Genomic DNA, 22,177 nt, shown 5'->3' with positions numbered 1-22,177 from the left:
CACCTCTGCATCCTGTCCGCGTTATTCGAAGGAGGACAAACGATCTAGCGCGTTTTCAGTCGGCCCCCATAGAAAGGCCGTGCACCGACAATAGGTTAAAGCGTCAAATTAGGCGGTGCAGGTCAACTGCATGGGCGTCCCTTTGGCTCCGTGACTGTTGTCGGCTGAATCCTGGTCGAACGGGGGCCCCCGGATATAGGGTTGCCTCTATAATGCCATAATACAAATAAGTCAGTCAGTCAGTTGGTGCCCCGCCGCGTATACCCTACGGTCTATTATGGTTCTTGATCTCCGACCATTATGCGTCCACCTTTCTCCCTCGATTGTTGGCTGCAAAGTCATTCGAGGTAGCGCGAAGCACAGAGAGACTTCTGTCCCCCTTCGCGCTATGCCTCTGTCTCTGTCCCCCTTTCAGTCATTCTGATCTCCATCGTTTCGATGCTCCTTTTCGTAACTTCCCCGCCCCCTTGTAACCCTCGTCTCACCTACGCTTCTATGTCTCCAATCCTCTTTTCGCCACACCACAGACGTCTACCTTGTTCTGCTCCTTTGGATGAATGTCCTTCTCCTGAAGCTGTATCAGATTAGATTGGATTGCTGTCGGTGGCTAGGCATTAGACATCCTTCGGTGTGTTTGATGACGATGAATGGGGGATTCGTACGTTTCTCTTCACGGAGTAGCGACACCCAGTCACCACTACTAAATTTACATTAACATTTATGATTGCATCTAAACCTTTCACGACAGTTATCGGGTGAATTGATGGGCACTTGGTCCATTTGTCTTCTTTTTGGAGTAGCTCTTCCCTGGGTTTCAAGGTTATAGGTCATGAGAATGTGATCAGATCAGGACCAATATCAGGAGTGTTCTTGTATCTTGCTATCTTTGGACGCATATCCCTTTTTTTCAAATTAGATTGGTTTGCTGTTAGTGGTTAAACATTAGACATCTTAGAGATCGATGCTTCCTCCTTAGCTTCCATCTTTGTATATTTTGAGTTTGGGGAAAGTGTAAAGGAATATGAGGCCACAGTACAAAGGATGAAAGTATTCGAAAACGTTAATACAGCTTCATTACTATTTTATTGGTGGGAGCTAAACGTTTATGGCACCCCCTAAGGATATACACGATTGATGTCTGATCAGTGATCAGTGTTCCGTAAACCACGACGAATCGCCGGTGAAAAAAATGTGCAGCGTCACTCGAAGGGAACAGACGTAGGAGCAGGTCGTTAAACTTTCGTCAATGACGATATAGAAAGTCAATTACAGATGTTAGTCGAATAAACAAAGATAATTTTTTTGTTTAAAAAATACATTTACAAATTAAATCGACATCCACCCGTTTAATAAATAAACCACATTCGTGGTGTTAAAAAATAAGGGTGATTTTGTTGGCCCAATTAAACTTATTCCCCATCGCAAAGGCACCGCGCACGTTTCGTCTGCGGGCTAACTCAGTTTCGAACAATTATCCCCCCGGTAACGCGCGACTAATTTCAGCCAACGTTATTAAAAGCGGATTACACGATTCGAACTTCCAGACGTTGTTCGCACAGGCCTGTAATTCAATGCTTTTATTATCGTTACAACTAGCATACTTCTATTTATTGACTTCGGACGCGACTCTCGGGAGAAACGCATCCCCGAGTCCAAGCGACCGGTAGGGTGCAAAATGGAGTAACAATAAGCTCGTCCCCCCCTTCCTTTGATCGCGCACGACCCCTCGTCCCCCCTTTTTCGTCCTGTGCAAACAGATCGAAATATTTATTTGAAAAGCAAAGTCACGGTCGAAACGGAAACTAGTCCGAGCGAATCTCTAGCTTCACCGATTCTTCCAAGGGTGAACTTCAACTTGCTCTTTGATTTTTAAAAATATTTTATACAACGATGGTGTTATTCTTATTATTAGATATCGCAGAGGGAAAATGGAGCCCAATCATTCTTGGATAAAGAATATTCGCACTTGCCGGCGAGTTATGCTAACAGCTGGTCATCCCCAAGGGTCCTTTCCGCTTCATTTAGCATTGAACGAAGACAACTATGTGTCATCGTTGTCGCTAATTGAATATCGCACCCTTATGGGCTCCGTTTCGTTTCTGTAACAGCCACGTCTATAAGCTTTTAAGCAAAACTTCATCTCGTAGCGATCCAATCGCAGCAAGTTTGAAATTATAAATTTGCTTCCAACAGAATTAATAGTAACAATCGCTTCAATTAGTTAATTGAACAGGGAGGAGCTAAGATAAACTGGCGCGTGTACTTGGTACGTTAGCCATCGATTTTTGTTTCGTTTAAAACGTGCTCTATCGCGCGACTCGAGCTACGATAGAAGGGGTAAATAAAATAAATTATAGTCGTTTGTTCTTCTTCTTTCACTTAACGGTGGCCTCCCAAAAGAATTTCGATCCAAGTATTGTTCAAAATAGAGTCTTAAGCAAACGTGAGGAAGATTTAGTAAAGGCATTAATTTACACTTTGCAACGATTAGAAGCTGATCAATTTACGATCTGTTGCTCGTTGAATAAAAATAGACTGTACGATCGAGTAAACGTCACGGATAAATTGCAATAGGTTGGTCTTATTGGTTATCCATTGTTCCAGTAAAATTCTGTCGCGGATGCAAGGGATGCAATTCCGTGGGGACCTTCATTTATCTCGGTCGCGACTCGCTCGTGTAGATCGGGAATAAGTTGATCCCGGAAAAAAGAAAGAAAACGGGGCGCGATGTAACTGCTAGGCGAACGAGTGAACAGAATCGAGTCGAGTGAAGCGACGCGAGGGTAGGCCATAAACAAGTGCTTACCGCAATCTAATGCGTCTGTAATTGCTCGAGCACCAGTATCTTCCCCAACGGTCCCACTTGCTCCCGCGATTTAATTACTATGTAAATGTCGCATTCCCTAAACTGTCCGTTTCCCCTTTCCTCTCCGCCCGTCTCGTCCCTGCCCCCTCCGCGCCCCCCCCGCGCTCCCCTGCCCCTTTTCCCGCTGTCGCCCGATGTCCTTAATTACTTTATACGTTATTATAGCCCACCAACTACTGTCGACCGTACTCACTCCATCCGACAGCGCCGGGCCGTTTCACTCCATTCCGTTCCGCCATATTGTTGCCAGGCTTTAAACTCCAATCTCTTAACATTTTTGCACCCCCCACACCCCCGAACGATCCTTTTTCCCGTATCCGATCCTTCCACCGAATAAAAGTCGCTCGAAGGACAGGTTTCGCCACGCACACCCAACCAGCGCCATTTTGTAGACGATATACGATCATTCCTAACCTCAAAACTTTTCTGGGATTATCGTCGCATATATCCCCGAACGAATATTATCTTTCGATCGAAGTGATTGAAATTTATTTTGCACGGTGTTATTGTTAATTAGTGACAAAAATGGCTCGATGAATCTTTTGGCTGGTTAATTAGTATCGAAAAGTTTACGAGTACGTAAAGTTAATACTTTGAGACGGGAGAATTCGCGATCGAACGATGGTTCGGTTGTTCCGTAATGCCGTTGAATTTGTGCAGATTGTAGATTTCAGAAATAGCTCTAGTTAATGACGCAGACTACACTTGGCCACCGGCGTACGAGACAAGAATAATGAGATACGTAATTCCGCGCTGTGTTACGATGTTATAAAGTACATCGTGAGACGGCTATGCGATCAAAACGTAGTTAAGGAACGTAACACTCGAAATTGCTAAATACGTTTATAAAGATCGGAACTAGCGCGATAAATTGCTCGAAAAACGAACGTCTTGTTGCATGGGAGCAAGAATGGGCGGTAACGATCAAAGAAACATCATCCGAGGAAACGTCAAAATGTTGACTGAAAAATTTATTGTCAAAATGTATCCAAATCTCCATTAGAGTTTTGATTGAAAAATTTCTTTAAAACACCATCTTACTCTTTATTTTGGCAAACCAAGATGTTTAGGAACCTAGTGGTGTAAGTTGATCTCAATCAATTACACAGATAATTTTTAACAGTTTCATAGCACGAGTGGACTTACACCACTGTGATCCTCATTCCGCCATATTTGTCTGACGCGTGCAGTCAAGGTGTTAATGTATCATGCAATTTATTGGTTAGTAACAGTTCCTGTTTTGGTCGTCGATTAGCGGATCGGTTCGATCGGTACGATTCTCTTTATCTGTGGCCCTAGTACGTCTTAGCCAGTGGGCAGTATAAATGGGTTTGCTGTCCACAGGAGTCCGATAATTTGGCAGCAGAGAGGGTTGTAAGAGGGCTTTGACCAGTTTGTCAGCCACCGATGTACCTAAGAGGGTCCTCTAACTCCGCTACGTCAATTTGTCTTGCACCGCAATGGATAAACTTCCTACGATTTGTCACTGGCGATTCTCATTGAAAATCAATCGATCGTAGTAACGCTCCCTATATTTTAAGTATTTCAACCCCTTTTAAGAGAGAGACGGGCCAAACACCTAAATAAAAATGTCGAATGGCGAGTAAAAAATAAACCGCTGCTTGTCCATAAATTTCAATCACATAACAAAATATTTCAAATCAAAATTTCACTGTTCTATCAAACGAACGACACGAATAAATTACTATAAATTGGTCTACTGTTCGAATATGCCCAGGTCTGTACTAAAATTAATACCATACTTGGGAGATATTCTAAACATTAGGTGCCATTTGAATAGCTTTTTATTTGATTCAGTACTCGAATAAGACTCAATTTGTGTTATTCGTACCAAATATCGCATACGTGTTGTTCATATTATTTGAGCTAATTAAAATAGCCACACTCATCGTATTTCTCGTGTTAACACGTTCACTGTCCGGTTTCTTAGCGGTGTATCCAAAAGCATGGTGTTATGACCCGTGTAAGGGCCATGGACAGTGAACGTGTTAAATGTGTTAATCGTCAGAATCGATATAGTTTTATACGAGAAACGTCCATTTTTTGAGCCGGCGTGTACCATCTAGCGGTCATATGCATGTATTAAAGTTAACCCTGGAGGTATACGTGTGATCTAATGACAAATGCATACATTATACAAAGATATATAGACAATTTCTATGAATTAGAATTAAAAGTTGCTTTCATTATGATTGCAACAATTTCCTTCGATAGTTGCGTTGGACTTTTACCGACTAAAAACCACAAAATAATTTTAGGAACCTTCCTTTCCTAAATATGATCGACGGCCATTTTGATTTGTACGATTTCCTTTAAGCTATCAGTCGCGAACAATATTTTTCGCTATTGAACGACCGGTTATGCAGTAAAAGTTTAAAATAAAGTATTAAAATGCCATCGTCGGCGCAAATGGACTTATTATAAAGACCAATGTATTTTGTTTATGATCGTTTGCATGGTTAATTACCTTCGTAAGGTAACGTATCAGCTCGTACGATTGCTTCCGCATTCCATAACAAACTTAAATTGTTTGTCACATACGGCGCTAATAAAGAGATTAAGAATACGGGATTTACGGGGAATATCTTGTTCAGAGTTGACTGCATTTTTTGCGTGAATTCACACGTGTCGTTCTTAAATGGTTGTCGAAGCACTCGAGTCATGGATAGAGATTTGCAACGATGCCTGGACTTACTAAAGGAGAACGACGACCGTGTGCGAGATGATGCAGAAAGTGCATTGTTAACTGTCTGTCAGAATATCTTATCGCATCCGAATGACAAGCAATATCGGGAAGTGCATCTCGACAATCCTGTTATTGAAAAATTGCTACCCGCTGCTGGAGCTATGGAATGTCTATTCGATATTGGTTTCGTTGAGGTAATTATAGCTGTAGACGACGATCTTTCGAATCGCGTTTCATGAATTCGATTAACACACGTTTCTTCCGCTGGTCAGGTTTCTGATTCCCTTGTCCTACCACAAGAAGCACCTCTCTCAAAGTTACAAACCCTCCAAAGCTTGCTTTCCAAGAAGCCTTCCGCTAAAAAAAATGTTGTGAATACGTCAGCAGCCTACAACTTGTTGCCCAAAACATCAAATCTGAAAGAAAGAGCATTCTTGACAGAAATTATACACTCTTTTCACAATGTTATGCAGTATGAGGACCCTAGTCTGCAAGAGAAAGCAAGGAGGGTGATACCTATTACGAGTCTTCAAATTGCAACCATGACTAGGATTAGAGAATTGCAAAAGTATTAATTTATTGTGTAAATCTATTCTTTCGCTGTTACTTTGTCTTACTTGGTCTTCTCTCATTTCACAGACAAGTAAAATTGAACCAAGCCGATCCAGACAAGGATACAGGTAGACGATACAAAGAGGTCGATATAGATACCAGAGATTTGTTTCTCATGGAACTGTCTCATTGGTTCAAGTACAAATTCTTTACGTGGGTTGACAGTCCAAGGTGTTCGGCTTGCTTTGGTAGTTGCGAGCATCATTCGGTCGTACCTTCCACAGACATTAGGTGTTCGAGGATAGAAATACATAAGTAAGTCTCTGTGTCCTCGTTGCTCTGTCGACCTTGCCTCGAGTAGTTCAGTTGGTGATCTCAAACGTGATTAGCTATGCCTGATAGAAAACGAACGAATCGAATTTTATTTTAGATGTACCAGTTGCGATATGTTGGTTAAATTTCCTCGCTATTCCGATCCGGAACCGTTGCTAACTTTAAGACGGGGACGTTGCGGAGAATGGGCTAACGTATTTACGCTCATGTGTCGAGCGTTGGGATACGACGCGAGATGGGTACATGATCAGACAGATCACATTTGGACAGAGGTGTGTAATGGCAACTGGCCTTACATTAACGGGAAACGTGTGCAAAGGTACTCGTTGGCTCATTGCAATATAGGAATTGTTCGTGCGAAACTGTCACCTGCTTCGTTGCTTATTGATCAATTTAATGGAAGTCCGTGAAAACCGGAGATCACGGTTTTCAACGTGTATTCGTTTATTTGTCATGTATTCGAATGAACGAAATTGGACCTATTTCTCTATGTTTGAAGACGAATTTTAGATACACGTGAAACGGGGATCTCTAGCAGACACATAAGTCGTAACAGTTTCTCGCAAACACATCGGTGTAAATCGTTTCAGGTATGGTCGATACACGAAAACAGATGGATTCACATAGATCCATGCGAAGACGTTATGGATCGTCCATTGATGTACGAAAAGGGTTGGAAGAAACAGTTGACTTATATAATAGCTTTCTCGAAGGACGAAGTACAGGATGTTACCTGGCGGTACACGCGTGATCAAGTAGGCGTAATGAAAAGACGAAAACTCTGTTCCGAAAGTAATTTATTACAGCTGATCGAGTCGCTGAACAATCATCGTCAATTCTCTGCCAATTATAGCGCAGCTCGTAGGCAATACGTGTTAAAACGGAAGCTCATGGAGCTCGTGGAATTGATAAGCATACCGGAGAAACAGAACTTCGTCGACAACAGAAATTATGGGGAGAGATCCACCGGTTCTTACGAATGGAGACTAGCGCGAGGGGAAGTTTCTCAAGTATAAATACAAAATTATCGTTATACGGTTATGAGAAAGTTATTATTTTTGAAATAAAAATATTCTTAAACCGTGTTTTTCAGACAAAGTCGGAAATAAACTATTCCTGGGACGTTTCAAAGTACGGGGAAGCGTTTCATCTGTATTACTCAATTGTTAAAGACACGTACAATGTGATAAATAACGATGGGAAAATATTAACATCCGTGTTCGGTTGGCAAAATGGCGTGAGTGGCATAGAAGGTGAAGTATTTCGTAAAGTAGAGAACGATTGGAAAACGGTGTACTTGAGTCGTTCTCCAGAATGCACCAGCGGTCAAATAAAATGGAGTTTCGTGGTAACGGATCCAAATTTATGCGTTTCCACTTTTAATTTGCAAGCTATGGTAACGGTATATCACGGGGCCAATATATTCTGGCAGTTGGAAGCATTCTTCGACGATACAGATCAAAGTAAATCGCAAATCTTTCCTATCAACGATTGCTCCAATTATCGCGCGGACCAATTAGAAGGGTCGGTGAAATTAATTCTCACAGCGACGGTTTCCGGTGGCCAAGGCGATTGCGCGTGGCAACACGCTCAACTGTTTCGACAAAGTTTAAAAAACGAAGACGACCGATCTCTGATTGTTAATATCGAAATGAAAAATCGGTAGTCGCGAAGAGAGCGGCACATTTACAATAATTAAAATAACAAATTCTATTTAGAGAAACTTTTATCCATGATTTGCAAATAACGTTTCGGATAAAGTTTTAGATAAAAATTTACATACGTTAACTTCTATCCGGAACGGATGTGAACACTGCGAACAATTATTTGGAACAGACGTCGATATAGTAACGCATAAATCAAATGTTCAATAATTGGTATAGGTCAGAGTTGGGTGAATTTTATTCACGGATGGGAGTCCACTCGGTGAATTTACGAATAAAATTTACCTAACTTCCGGTATAGGTGCCTTGCAATAATTTATATAGGTCTTAAATTGCGTACAGGCCTCTCGTGTATGTTTACAAAATTACAGACTTAAATGATGTTAGAAAAATACGAAACATTCCATAATTATTATTTTAGGAGTGTGTACGATATGCTGTTTTAAGTGATAAGACATATCAAGTAACAGTTAATAAGTTATGAAGAAAATTAATTGTCGAGCACTGAAAAAGAAAATATATGAATAAAAACTTGAAGGGCTAACGCGTTGAATGATTGTCCATTTAAAATTAGCGTGAAATGTATTTAATTTGTAAATAAAGACAAACCCTCGTGACTTCATAAGTTTGTAAAATTTTATTTCACATACAAAATAAGCAAACTAGTGGTGGCACTTTGGAAACATTCATATTTAATAAATGTTGCGCAAGTTGTTAACAATTTTGCAAGCACTAGCAATAATTGAACACAATTCGCGTATTCTCATACGCGTTTAAACAATTTTTCTTTCCGTGTCACAGATATATCGAATGTCATATAAAACAGTATCTCACGATTGCTGTGTAAAATGTGATCAACTAGTTCTCCAAAAGGAACAATATCTTTTACTATTATTTCTTTTATTTGCTTCTCGTTATATATATGTACATAACAACGCCGTTGTGTTGCATTGAATTTTATATGTTGCAAAATACTGATGCATAAAAGATTAGGGGAAAACAAATTCTTAGTATAAAGCGTAAAATAAAGTTTTGCCAGAGTTATCTTTTGTTGATTGTCTCGAAATAAGAGAAGATTCAAATGATTTGAAAGAGCGTGCAAATTAAATATTAGCAGATAGAAGACTGCGAGAGAAAGGTAGTTACCATCGCGTTAAACGAGAAATACTGTGTTTATGAGCGACAACACAAGTAAACAGTAAAACAATTAAGTTACAATAATTCATGCATAAAGGTACAGAGTGAAACAACATTACTGAAATATATTGGGGTACAGTACAAAGTACATTGCAATGGCTAGACACATTCGCGATGCATTTTTTTAAATTAATCTGTCAACTATTTGATATTATTTTGAACGACGTGCCGTAACAAGTAGTCGGGTTTAACGTTATTTATTTACATATTTTTAACATATCCCAACACCAACCAAGCCTTTTTACTGTCGTCACAGTCCTATGCGTACAAATCACATGATATATTTAATAAATGTACATACAAAAGATATTTAATATCTACATTGTCACGTAATATTTATGACTATTTAAGTAATCAATTTACTTGTGAACCGTGCCCATTGGTATCTGTATATTAATACTAAATAATGTTGCTTGAAAATGACGTATAAAATAGCAGATAGGCGCTGGTATTCTGAGACCTCACTTGATTCTCAGTGACTTCCGTGACCGTTTGGTCATCGTATTTGTACCATCTGAACAACCAATATATTTAATGCTTATTGTAGTCCGCGTAGCAGGTGTTTTATAAACGTGTTCACTTACTTATTCTGTGCAGCATTTTTACAAAAAGCTGTGTAGTGACCGCCCTCCATGGTTCCGTAATGATTAGACATCGCGTACAAACTGTAACTGTAGCTACGCATGTTTGAAGTCGTCGGTGTATTGTTGTCCATAACCAGATGTGGTTTCAAATTGAAACCTGTGAGAGGAAAGTCTACCGCGGTGTTTCGTTTCTCGAGCCAACCGCCGCTCTCCGCGAAACGGTTCAAATGTATCACAATCACTGGCGCCAGTTTTACAAAATCGAATTTCTTCATAGCCTCGCGCGCCGTCTGACATTTTGGACACTTCCATCCGACTACCTTTTGCCCAGTCACGAACCTTAGAATACAATCCTACGAGCGAAGACACTTGTTTTGTACAGGTACCGGCAAGGGAAAGATCTAACCTACCCTCCCCCGATTATTAATGTGCTTTTTAAATATAATCAATGAAAAGAATTCTTTATCACCTTACAGAAGCACGTTAAAATCGGTGAGGTACAGATTGGGTCTTTGCTCGTGCAAGCGATTATCAATGATTTCAATGTTAATTAGGGACGTACGTTCAACGTGCACCGATTCGAGTGTGGCAGCGAAGTTGTCAAACTATTAAAAGTCTCGTACGTCGTGCTAATCTGCTTGCAGAAGCTGCAAGTTATGGTCGATCTTAGTTGACCGAAGAAGAGGTCGGATATTATGGATTTCTGTGAGTTCATTGCTTTATCCCACGCTTCTTCGGCAACGGTCATTTCTAACGGTGCCTTGCAATTCTGTAAACGTAAGTTATTAACACCTAATTAAAAACAAAATGAAGTCTACCTTGTTCCCACGGTAGTAAGTTCTAAATATTTGAGAAGGAAAATGCAACAGATTTATAAAATTCAGTTCGTACCTTCCTCAGGTCGTTGTGCATCCAGTCTAACAAAAACGTCAAGAATTCGTGGGAATCTTGTTGCTCGTAACTCTCGAATTGCAATTTATATTGCCCCACAGCGATCTAACAATGATAATATGAGAATCGAAATTTTTTAATTGATATCGCTATGACAGACGGGCATTTTTCTTACATAAAATTTATACCTTCAGATCGTGAGGGGAGATGCTCTTGTATTGACCTCGCCAGAGTGCTTTAATTACTTGAGCAACCTCTTCCACGACTTGACACTGCGTGCCGTTATCGTCATTCGTGTTCAAATCATCGGCGTACAAATTGTCCGTAAAATATTTAGCTAAGTGGGTTGTATTACTCAAGCATTGTATAATGCTGTTCATATAACAGGAGTTTCCTAAGTTCTTCAACCCTGTAATACCTGGATGCTACAACAAATGAGCGAAAAGCATTGAGCTTAAACATTAATTCGATTCTTTCATAATTTTCGGGAAACCTGCAACCGCGTCGGCAGCTCGGAAATTAGAGTCGCTTTTAGCCGAATAAGTGAAAACAGACTATGCGAAAAGTAGATTACCATCGTGTAATAAATAAATCTCTTCGTGTACGTTCGAGAAAAAAGGTACCTTTTTGAAATAGTAAACGTTAAAATGCGGCACAAATTTTCTGGACAAGTTGACCATCTTTCGTTCACGGTTTATTTAATCATGAGATAGCAGACGATGTATTCCTCTACATGTTTCAAGATATTAAAAATCTGTACGCGGTCGAACATTCTATATCGCGGCGGGAGCACAATTTTTCCGTTCGATAGTTGCGCCAAATTCGCACTAATTATAGTCGGTGGTCGAGATTTACGCGAGAAAAATTAGCGGTCGACGCTCGTCAAACGTAACCGGTGACGATAGTCGGGTAAATACTGACGCGGTCCATCGAATAGGTTCGATAAAATTGGATTGAGAAACCTTACAGGTATAAAATGTTTCTGTGCTCACGTGCATATCTGCCGCACGCAGTTCGGTACGTTCACGAACCCGAATCACGAAATCGACTAATTTTAACAGCAGGGTGCAATTTATAGTACGCCGTACGTGGGCGCGTATATTTCGAACAAAGCACGACATACAACAATGATCGAACCTTATTTAAACGTCTGCTTTATTATCTTCGGACCACGTGGGTTGCGAGCACGTGGATGTCAGCGATTTCGAATTTGGCGCGTAAAAATACAAGACGATAATCGAATTCAAACCGAATCGATCGATATCGATGAAAAGTTGCTCGTTTAAATTTGCTGTGAATTATTAGTAGCAGATATCGATACTTACTACGCTTCCGTGAACCGGTGTCATTCTTTCTTCGCGATTCGTCCAACTGATGTGGGACATTTTATTGTCGGTGCTGAAAGATCCATTTTGACTGTACGTAGGTGCCTGTGGTTTCGATGTCCTGTCCACTTGCGGTGCTTTACGATCTATCAACTAAAAGCACGGTTTTATAAATTCTTCGAATATAAAATTTCTTGAATGATCGTACCTGTAGCAAATTTGGGCTGGAATAGGAACGTTCCAAGCTACTGCCCATCGACGGACTCTCCGTTTTCAGTGGTTCTTTGTGAACGTTGCCCTCGTTTTCCTTCCCTGATGCTTCCTTATAGTCGTTCTTTCTAGATTTTCTGCACACGCACACGCACACGTAAAACGACAGGCAAAGTGAAAATCGCATACCTCGTGTCTGTACTTACTCTTGTAATTTGTTTCGAGCCGCGGTCGTGTCCTTCATGCGTAATTTTAACTTTAGAAGATTGAAATCTAAATTGCTCTTCTCATTCTTTTCGGTCGAATTAAATTTTATCGACTCGACTTTCGTGTAATACTTGGCGAGTTCATCCTCGACTATCTTGTACTCCGTATCCTGTCACGTAAATTCAAGCTGTTAGTATCAGTTTCTATTCTAAACCGGCGTTAACGCGAAACCTTTCATTACCTTCTCTTCTAGTTTCGAGCCCAGCGATTTCAACGCACCACGAATGTATTCCTCCTCGTTCGAACCTTTGTACTTGATACCGTGTTGCACGTACATAGCACGTTCCTGTTCCAAAATTTCTTGCTCCAAGGCTTCTTTACTTTTCGCAACCTCGTTCAGTTGTCTCATTAGCTTCAGCACCGTTTGAGATTCGGAGGTGACCGGGTCCAAGGAAACTGGTTTGTTGCTACGATCAACGGTCGGTTTCGCCGGCACGTCATTTTTCTTCATCGCGATCGACGAATCTTTGCGTTGCAGTTTCAACGAAGTTTCGTTGTATTGCTTCATGCTAACGTCCGCAGGAATTTTGTCCGCTTCGATCGAAGCGTTCACGGAATTGTTGGATCGCATAGCATAAGCATTGTTGCTCGATTCCGAATCCCCGTGTTTGAACAATATTTTATTGTTTAGAACGTTCGCTTTCGACGTTCTGTCCTTCTTATTTACAGGTTTTAAACTAATTCCTTTACTCTCGCGCGTTTTATTAATACTATCTTCGTCGTCCGAATGTATCCAATCAGGATACTCTATATCATCTAACATCTCGTTCATAATATCGTCGTTCACGACAGGCTCGGGGATATTGGGATTTGTTGTAAATGCTGGGTAACGAGTTACCCACTCTGCATAACCCCCATCTAATATCGTGATTTTCGTGTGCCTAATGCCGGGGTCCCAATTCTCTAAAATCTTCCTCAACGTGTTCAAATGACTATCGGTCGTTAAAGTTTTACTCGATGTATTCCAGTCCATCAAAATTGTAACGTCGACATATTGAGAGCCTCTGTGCCGATACAAATCCAGAGCTTTCTTGTCTTTATGAAGATATTTCTCAAAATGCATAGCCGACAGACTGAAATTACAAACAAGCAGTGCTTTTAGAAGTCTCATTCTTTCTAAGGAAGTGTCGCGTGTCCGACATTTTGGGTTCGGGTCGGGTTCGGGCCTAGTCGGATCGGGTCGGGAAACGTTCTCGGGTTCGGGTCGCGTTCGGGTCTGCTCAGGAAATCGTCTGCAGTCCCGAAGTTTCGCGAAACCCGAAGGCAAGATCGCTTAAGTTCTCTATTTAAAAATTCATTACTCACATTGTGTGACACTAGAAAATTCCTAGCCTTCGAGAGCTACAGGTGCGTGTCTTATCGTCCTAGACATTATTTACTTACCCAGATTTTATCTCGCTTCTCGGAATGTTAACACACTTGGTGGATGATATCCTCGAATTTTCGAATTCAGATTTCGCCCTGATGTCGATGATCAAATATCTGCCGTAAATATCCTGCACTAATGGGAACAGCTGATCGCAGTTTATAATTTCCTCGTTATCGCCGACCAATGGATCCCTGGTTGGCGTTTCAGGTAAATTTATTGGACCATCCACCGGGGACATGTAGGAATCAACTATTGGTTCGTTATCTATGTCCATTTTCTCTGCGCTCTTGCTTTTGTCCAATTTTCTCTGTTTTAGTTGTTGATTGTATCGAGAATCTAACCTATGTTTCAAGTCTTCAAGTATTTTCTTTACTTCGTTGATCTACAATACAAATGTTTATATAGAGTTTATCGTACAGTGCAGAGCATCTGGAACCATTTCATTCTGAACATTCTTATTTAGAAATGATAAATTTAATCAAATGTGTGCCGCTTCCCACCTGTTTCATAGAAGTGAACATTTTATCATCCTTATACTCGTGCATGCTTTTCAACCAATTGAAACACATTAACCATCGGAACAGCATGATGTATTGGCTCTCTTCGTCTCCTTTTTTCCTATTGTTTTCAGCCAAAGTGCTCAAGTCGTGCAGCTTCATGTAAACATAAGACGGTTGCATGCTTCTGTAATTGATTTTTGCTTTTTGCTGCAGCTCGTTTACACTGTTGTATTTCAAAGCTGTTTTCTCAGTCATTTTTGTTGGTGTTTGATACACAGAAATGGTGTTATATTATTTTCTACGGTAACCTATCGAACAGAAAGAAAGAGCATTTTGTTTGAAATCTTTTAATGGCTATGTCTCCAGTGCACTCGTGATATTAATACAATGCAGATGTTTTTCCTATCATCGATTAATTTAACAGTGAACAGGTTAAATTAACAAGTCGAGGTCGGATACTTGCGTTTTTGTAAATGATGTGTTCTAGGGAACTAGAAGATTAATGCGAAGTTTACATATTGCCGAACTGGTACATATGTTAGCAATGAAATCACTAATGTAATTGAAATTGGATGACTTATTCGCTACGAAGTGCTGTTATCGCGACTCTGGTGATCGTACAAACTCCATTGCTGCCGTATTTCACAACCGTGTACAAACACTAGCATGAAGTAACATTTTTATATGTTAATCGAAATGCCAAGTTTTTGTAAACACTTTGACTGAACAAATAAATTTTTTTCAGTTAAAATCAAGTATATAACCGTTTTCCTACATCGAGTAACGTGACGTTTCTATAGAAAACTTTCACGCCATCTGCTGCGTCTAATATCAATCAACTACAACTAAAGTTTGAGGTTAGAAGTGTCCAAAAGCAACATTTTGTGGTATATTCTCGTTATACATTACTAACGATTACATTAGTACATAATAAACGGAAGGAAAAACATGTTTGACTGTTTAACATAGCTACATAGTTACATAGAACTATTATTGTAAACACGCCCTACAAAAGATTATAACTATATTTTAAATGGTAGATATACCAACAATAAGAGGCGAAACCTTTGAAGTCCATACTTGATCTTGTTCTTTTAAATTGATTTTCAAGCAAACATCTTAATTAAATTTGGTATGTTTCACCAGGGGCGGTTTTAGAGAATGTTTTTAATTCCATATACTTTAGTATCTTATTAAAATATTTGACATTCCAACTGTTCTCACATCTTTAGAGTTTTTTAAGTCCCAATTGTGGTATCATGAATCTATGATGGCGGAACATCACTAATAGACTATTTGATTATATTACATTATTTGATTTTAAATCTACAACGTTGTTAGTGCCATGAAAATTGTCAGTGAGCTATAAGGTTCCACTACTTAGTTCTTTCTTTATTCTAATAGATCCTAATTAGTTTATTTTAATTTGATTTCGATTGTTTACGAAGTAATTTTTCCCCCCAGTATTTAGTATGAATTCCGAACGCTAGGGTGATAGAAATCGTCGTTTGCGATGAAAGTACTTACCACCTGATAATAAATGATCAACAGCAGTCAATTTTGTAATAACCAAATCACAGACGAGGTATACGAGTAGACCTTTCACCACAGACGAGGTATACAGGTAGATCTTTCGCCCAATGAATTTTTTTGACCCATTTTTGTGAGGTCTCGAAACCCCATTACCATTTTCGTGTCATTCGCAACATTACCAACAGATTCAGAAATGAATTTTAATCCCTTCCATAGTCAACTCACACGTGTTTACGCAAACACTACAGCTGTTTGCCTATCAATACTAATTTAGTGAATAGTTTCTCAACTGACCGCCATCCATGTGAAGAGGACGCTAAAATCACCTCCGAATTTTCAGGTTGGTATGTCAGTCAGATTGGGCCACTAAAGTCCATAATGTGAAAGCACAGACAAGGTATAGGTTCACCTTACACCACAGGCGAGGTAAACGAGTAGATCTTTCACCCAATGTATTTTTTCGGCCCATTTTTGTGAGGTCTCGAAACCCCATTACCATTTTCGTGTCATTCGCAACGTTACCAACAGATTCAGAAATGAATTTTAATCCTTTCCATAGTTAACTCTACATGTGTTTACGCAAACACTACAGCTGTTGCCTATCAATACTAATGAAGGTTTAGTCGTATACCTTGTCTGTGCTTACACCTTATGGTTTTTCGTGGCCCAGTCTGACTGTCATACCGACAGGAAAATTTTTCGACAAAATTAAAAAATTTCAAATCGTTCTAAAAAAATTATTTTCGGTTGCAAGGGCCAATTACAATAATTTTTGGTGAATACACATACCCCCGAAATCCTACGTACTTTCGAGAAAAAAATTCTCTGCTGAAAATAAACTGTGGAACAAGAAATGTTTTCTTGAAATTTCATGTGTATGTTTAAAAAATGATAACTTCTGAATGGATTGAAGGATTTTGATGTTTTAAAATTAAATTAAAAGTTGTATTTGAAACGAGTCGTATGTTATTATTAGAACTGTGTCATAATATAATTTATTACGAACGTTATCTACTATTTATTTGGTACGCAAGTAGCAATTTTGAAACAGAAACATTGACTAAATGTAGTCTTTAAACATTCCTTTAACGATAATATTCTAACTTAAATTCTTACAAATATCACATACAAGTGTTTTTTTTCCATGTGAAATACAATGCACTGTTTATAAACAACATGGAAGGCAATTGTATGTAACTGATATTGTTAAGGTGCATCGTATACGATACTATACAATGTTGGGGAGATAAGAAAAGCATAGCCAGTGCATCTCAGAATGGTTCAGAAATATATATGACGTCTGTATGAAAACGTCATCGTGTAGATATATCTGCAAGATAAGAAGTACATCACTTTAAGCGACTCCACGAAGTGGAACAGGATCACGCAATAGTTTCTATGCGAATAATTCTTTTATCATGTACATATACGTGTACTTGCTTTGCTTTCTTAGCTCCTACGTTGTACAAGATACCATGCGAAAAACAGTATACCTGTCGTTATTAATGAACTACTCACAGTTTTGCAATTAGCATATTTCACAACCATTCGATTCTACCTACGTATTTTCGTTCACGTGAAAATACAACAAACAATATGGCCAGGCTCGTGGAGTCCTTATATTTCTAAATTGTTATTAACGGACTCGAGTGAGAAAATACTGTTGGTAATTCGATTAGAGATACAATTTCTGTGATAGAAATCTCTTTGCATTCTTCATTGGCGATTGTATTACGGCCTGATTTTCTACAACGTCACTTTCTTTCAAACTCTGGACAATTGGTTGAAAGTGGAGCAGCCCCTTTGTTCCATTTTTGATTATGTATAGCTGCTGGCATCACATTCTTAAGATTGCCAACTCTCGGAAAGTATACGTTTCACTTCTAACCCAGTATCTCAATATCCCAATAACGCAATAATCCAATACACAAATAGTTTGTCCCTAGATTATTTATGGGGGAGGGGGATGTTTTTCGACGCAACGCTATATTGATTACACGTGGAGCGAAACAAACGTTCCAAACGAACGGCAATAGTTTGTAAACGATGCGTGGAAAAATTACGAAAATTTATGTACACGGTGTCAGAAATTTAGTAATTGAATGCGCACGGGAATAAATTACCGAGTTCACGCGGAAATAAACTTGATGGACAAATACGATGACCGAACGTCGAGTGGCGCAGGTGTTTGCAGTCGCGCAATTTTGCTGATTTCATGAAAGTTTAGCGAAACATTTACACTTTCCGAAGTAAAGCGACGTCGACGCCTGGGCGAAATGAAAGTTGTATCGCTAACGAATATTTGTTATTAATTGAAGGGGTAGGCGGTTCGTCGGTGTCGACTGGGGGCTGCGAAATTATCGAATCACACAATGTCAAAAAGCAGAAACGTTTTTTGTGATTTTTTGTTACCTGATCAGAGTACGGAACAATGGAATTACAGAAATTCATCGAACCTTGTTTCTTTAGCGGTGGACGAAAGTATCAGAGATTGATTTTCTCAATAAACCCCTTTTATAACATTGCTTGTTTCTCCCCTTATCGTTTAACTGATAAACCCGTAATAATGTTTCGTTGAATTTTACCGTTACCAGCATCGATTTATTCGATCTTCCAATAGCTTAATAATTTTACAGGATTCTGTTATCGGAAATGTTTTTTTTTGTTTTTTTTTTATCTAAAACTGTTATGGCCCTTAAAGTTTCTTCGGTGCTAAATACAGCGAATGAAATAACGGAGAAAGTTTCGCGCAGTATAGGTTTCAGAAACAGTATTGCTTTTAGAAAGCAATATTTCAACTGTTCGTGAAGTTTCCACCGGACGTATCGTTAATCGGTTTCCGTTTCGATTTAACATTTTATTGAAAAACTGCGCAAAAAGTTTCGAATGCTATTTACAGATACTATGCAAACATGAAGCATAAACGTGTATTTCTAATTCGATCTGCTTTACAAATCCTTTCTTCGCTATAAGAGCAATACACAAAATTTCCTCATTATTTAAATCGATATTTCGTAATAATTAATTTCACGTTAAAAAGATTTCAAACGTGCAACAGAAGTGCAAGTATGACGTTTCATGCGTGTGTTGTTCGATCAGTCGTTTTTGTTGGAAAAAAGTAACTGTTAGGGATGGCGATACAGATAATTTATACCCTCGCATTATGCAATTTTTTTAAAGCGTCCTTTTGTTAATTAACTGCTTTCCCAAGGCACATTTTGTCTTTGTCCCCCAAAAATTTCGTCGAGATTATCGTGCACTCGACACTCGCGTTTCGTGCCGCCATTTCTCACATTTAAGGCACAGCCACCACTTCGCTCTCCTTTTGTCCCGTAATAGTTTTCTTCGCTCTCGACGCCGCTCTTTCAGCTTTTTTTCATTATCTTTCGGTAAGCTGCCACCGCCTTTTCGTACTTGACTCCGAAAGCTATTTAAAGCCAACCTTGACTGTTGTGTTCCGAAATATATCTTTTCACAATTTTTACGCATTCGATAGAAATTGTTATCCAGATGGAAACCTAGATTTTGGTACAATGCTTCCATCAATTCTTATCTGTTTTATACCGATGAAAAATACTGGGCATGAAAATTCCTGCCTCCATGTTCTCGGAAGTCACAAACAGTGTCGCTAGGAGGAACACAGCTGTTGCATGGGTTACGAAGTGTAGGCAGAATGAATTGGCCGTCCAAGGTCACTGTCCCCACTCCTGCTTTTATCACATTTTTTAATGAAAATTAGTTAAATCAGGTACCTGCATAGGTGGTGGCTAGAACGTCTCGGAACATCAATACTTTCATATGTTTGTATCCCCCATGTTCTACCCTTATTTCTGCTCGCATATCCATATATTCTTATTGCACAGTATCTCTGTGCGCCAGTACAGTCTCAATATCCCTATAATCTTCGTACTCATATATTCGTAGACCTCTATACCCTACAAATTCCAATTCCATAGTACTTTTATACCTCAGTACTCCTATATCCATGTACCAATATACTCTCGTACCCTCCTCCCTTCACTGTCTCCGCGATTCGATTCTTAATTATTCCATACATTAATATTCCTACATCCCACCTGTTTTACTCTTCCAATAAGACCGTCCTCCAGAACGTTCTTTCTATTTCCAACAAGAACAAAGTCACTAGTCCCAGACAGTAGACTCATCCTGAATCGGTGTTCTTCTAATTAGGAACGAATCGACCTGGTTCTACCAGCTATCCGACAAATATTTCACCCCGATAGTTCCGGGGGCTTAAGTTATCGTAATGATCATCCTTTTAAAGAACTTGAAGTATTTCGGTTTCGGTTGTAGGAATTCGGAGGATGGGGCGAGCACGGTTTGGCTGGTACTGACCTAGAATATCTCCGCGAAGAAACGCGTCGAAAGCGAGCAGGTACCCGCAGAAAGGCGACGCGATAACAAAGCTCTCGCGGGGTGGAGAATTGTCGCGGAATCCTTTGAAATACGGCTGGCACCGTCTCGATGTGTTCTTCGGTGGCTGGCTGAGAGATTTCCGTAGCTTCGCGAATCCTTTCCCAGCAGCATGGCTACTCGACCTTTTCGAATTATCGATCTTCATTGTTGGGGCCACGGATGCGACGAGATCATTATGCGCGGAGGAAGAAGCTTACTCGGGTGCCTTCTTCCTCCTTTTTCTCTTTTTTTTTTTTTCGGGCACGATCTTTTCGCGAGCCTTACGAGAATTCCGTGAACGGCCATGTTCAATGGACTGATTAACAAATGTCCGCATCAAGCGTTCAGCTTCTCTTGGAAAGCATTCTCTTCTTCCTGGGTACCTTGTGCATTAAACAATCGACGCTGAAAAGATTACTGTTCGATTCAGACGAAATCTGTTCCAGGCTGAGCTCGGTGATTATCATTGCGTAATAATTATTTGCTAAAAAGTATTGTAGGATTTAAAAAAGAGAATCGTATTTGGAACAAATGTACAAAAGATCTAATTATATGAACGAATTTGAAATACACCAAGCACACGATCCTTTTACACAAATTAAAATCACATTAATTGACAACACAAATTCAAATACCGTCCGTCTTTTCCAATCACTCGTTTCTCTCTCCCCGTTGTCTCACTGCCCCTAGTAACCCCTTCTTTTTTTAACAAAACACTTTCAACCCTTTTGCACATAAGTTACCATTGAACCAAACTACAGCGTGACACAAATATTCAAAACAAATCTCCTACAGTATTGGCCGACACATTACGATGAGTATTGAGATTGGATTCCCCGGTTTTCCTAGCGAAAAGTGCGGTAATCGTTGGTTTACTTGTCTCTGGAACAAGGGGTGTCAAAGCCCGGCCTATCCGGAACACGGGTCTGCAATTAAAACAGTTTACCCGACACCTTTCCCTTGCTTGTTCACGCGATCAGCTTCTTGTCGATTACATCGCGCTTCATCGGAGGTCCTGTAAGCAACTTTTGAAATGCAAAGCGACGCGTTTCGGTGTTAATGCCCCGTACACACGTGTCAACGAACGAAAATAACCACGTCGGATAAACGGACGTCCCGGCTCTGTGCACAGCGGGTGAAGTTGGGGGGGAGGGAGGGGGGGAGCTTGAATATTGAAAATTTATCGGATGCTGAATAAGTGGATGAACCCGCGCGGGGTCCGGGCTATTTGTCGGAAATTGAAATATTGAATTTTGCATGCACGCGCCGTGGAGTGCGTCGTCGAAATTCACTTAAGCGCCGCGTTAATACTCAATGACATGTGAAACATTGAGAGATTTCGGTGCGCCAGATCGACTTGCCGGCTCCAAAGGACGCTCGAGAGCCCGAGGATTAATTTAGATTTGACGCGTTCGAAAACTGGGGAAAAGAGATGTTATCTTCGCGAGCATTACATCCGACCGTACTGAGCGTTCCCCATTTTTCCACTGCACGAAGAGAAATTAATTTTTACTTAAAACTGTAAGGTTTAAGTAGTTCGTTATTTTGGAATTTATATAAATGTTCGCGATAGAACATGGCGGATGAAGAGATGGAATGTAGGTTAGAAGAAGAAATTGGCCTTGTCTCTTCGGATCATCAAGCTATTATTGAAAGTTGCGAAAAGTGAGTCGTATCCGGGACGAAAAAAATGAGAAAGGGAAAGAGGAAAAAAGAAAAAAGAAAAAAAGTTTCACGTCGGAAGTTCGCCGCGCTGCAGTAAT

At 39.9% G+C, this 22,177-nt stretch overlaps 2 protein-coding genes across 4 annotated transcripts; one reads left to right on the top strand and one right to left on the bottom strand.

Moving 5' to 3' along the window:
- Positions 1-5,469: 5,469 nt before the first annotated feature.
- Positions 5,470-8,661, top strand: LOC122396334 (peptide-N(4)-(N-acetyl-beta-glucosaminyl)asparagine amidase). Its single transcript, XM_043394635.1, has 6 exons — positions 5,470-5,767; positions 5,846-6,141; positions 6,213-6,440; positions 6,556-6,730; positions 7,049-7,468; positions 7,552-8,661. The coding sequence occupies exons 1-6, from the start codon at positions 5,549-5,551 to the stop codon at positions 8,122-8,124; spliced, it is 1,911 nt and encodes a 636-aa protein (XP_043250570.1). The 5' UTR covers positions 5,470-5,548; the 3' UTR covers positions 8,125-8,661.
- Positions 8,662-8,795: 134 nt separating this feature from the next.
- Positions 8,796-15,251, bottom strand: LOC122396333 (ubiquitin carboxyl-terminal hydrolase 8-like). Of its 3 annotated transcripts, none has more exons than XM_043394632.1 (12): positions 14,874-15,251; positions 14,466-14,775; positions 13,980-14,347; positions 12,778-13,669; positions 12,536-12,705; positions 12,328-12,466; positions 12,120-12,272; positions 10,983-11,219; positions 10,795-10,899; positions 10,466-10,672; positions 9,904-10,256; positions 8,796-9,833 (listed from the first exon to the last, which is right to left on the bottom strand). In XM_043394632.1, exons 2-12 carry the CDS (start codon positions 14,718-14,720, stop codon positions 9,719-9,721), a joined length of 2,994 nt encoding a protein of 997 aa, XP_043250567.1. In that variant the 5' UTR covers positions 14,721-14,775; positions 14,874-15,251; the 3' UTR covers positions 8,796-9,718. The 3 variants fall into 3 exon arrangements, with proteins under 3 accessions (XP_043250567.1, XP_043250566.1, XP_043250568.1); XM_043394631.1 differs by having other exon boundaries at positions 14,466-14,773; positions 14,929-15,251; XM_043394633.1 differs by having other exon boundaries at positions 14,466-14,773; positions 15,091-15,245.
- Positions 15,252-22,177: the final 6,926 nt, after the last annotated feature.

This window comes from Colletes gigas, unplaced genomic scaffold, assembly GCF_013123115.1.
Source record: "Colletes gigas isolate AHSC1104 unplaced genomic scaffold, ASM1312311v1 Colletes_gigas_Sc00007, whole genome shotgun sequence".
Classification (NCBI taxonomy): domain Eukaryota; kingdom Metazoa; phylum Arthropoda; class Insecta; order Hymenoptera; family Colletidae; genus Colletes; species Colletes gigas.
This window is presented reverse-complemented; position numbering and strand designations above follow the sequence as displayed.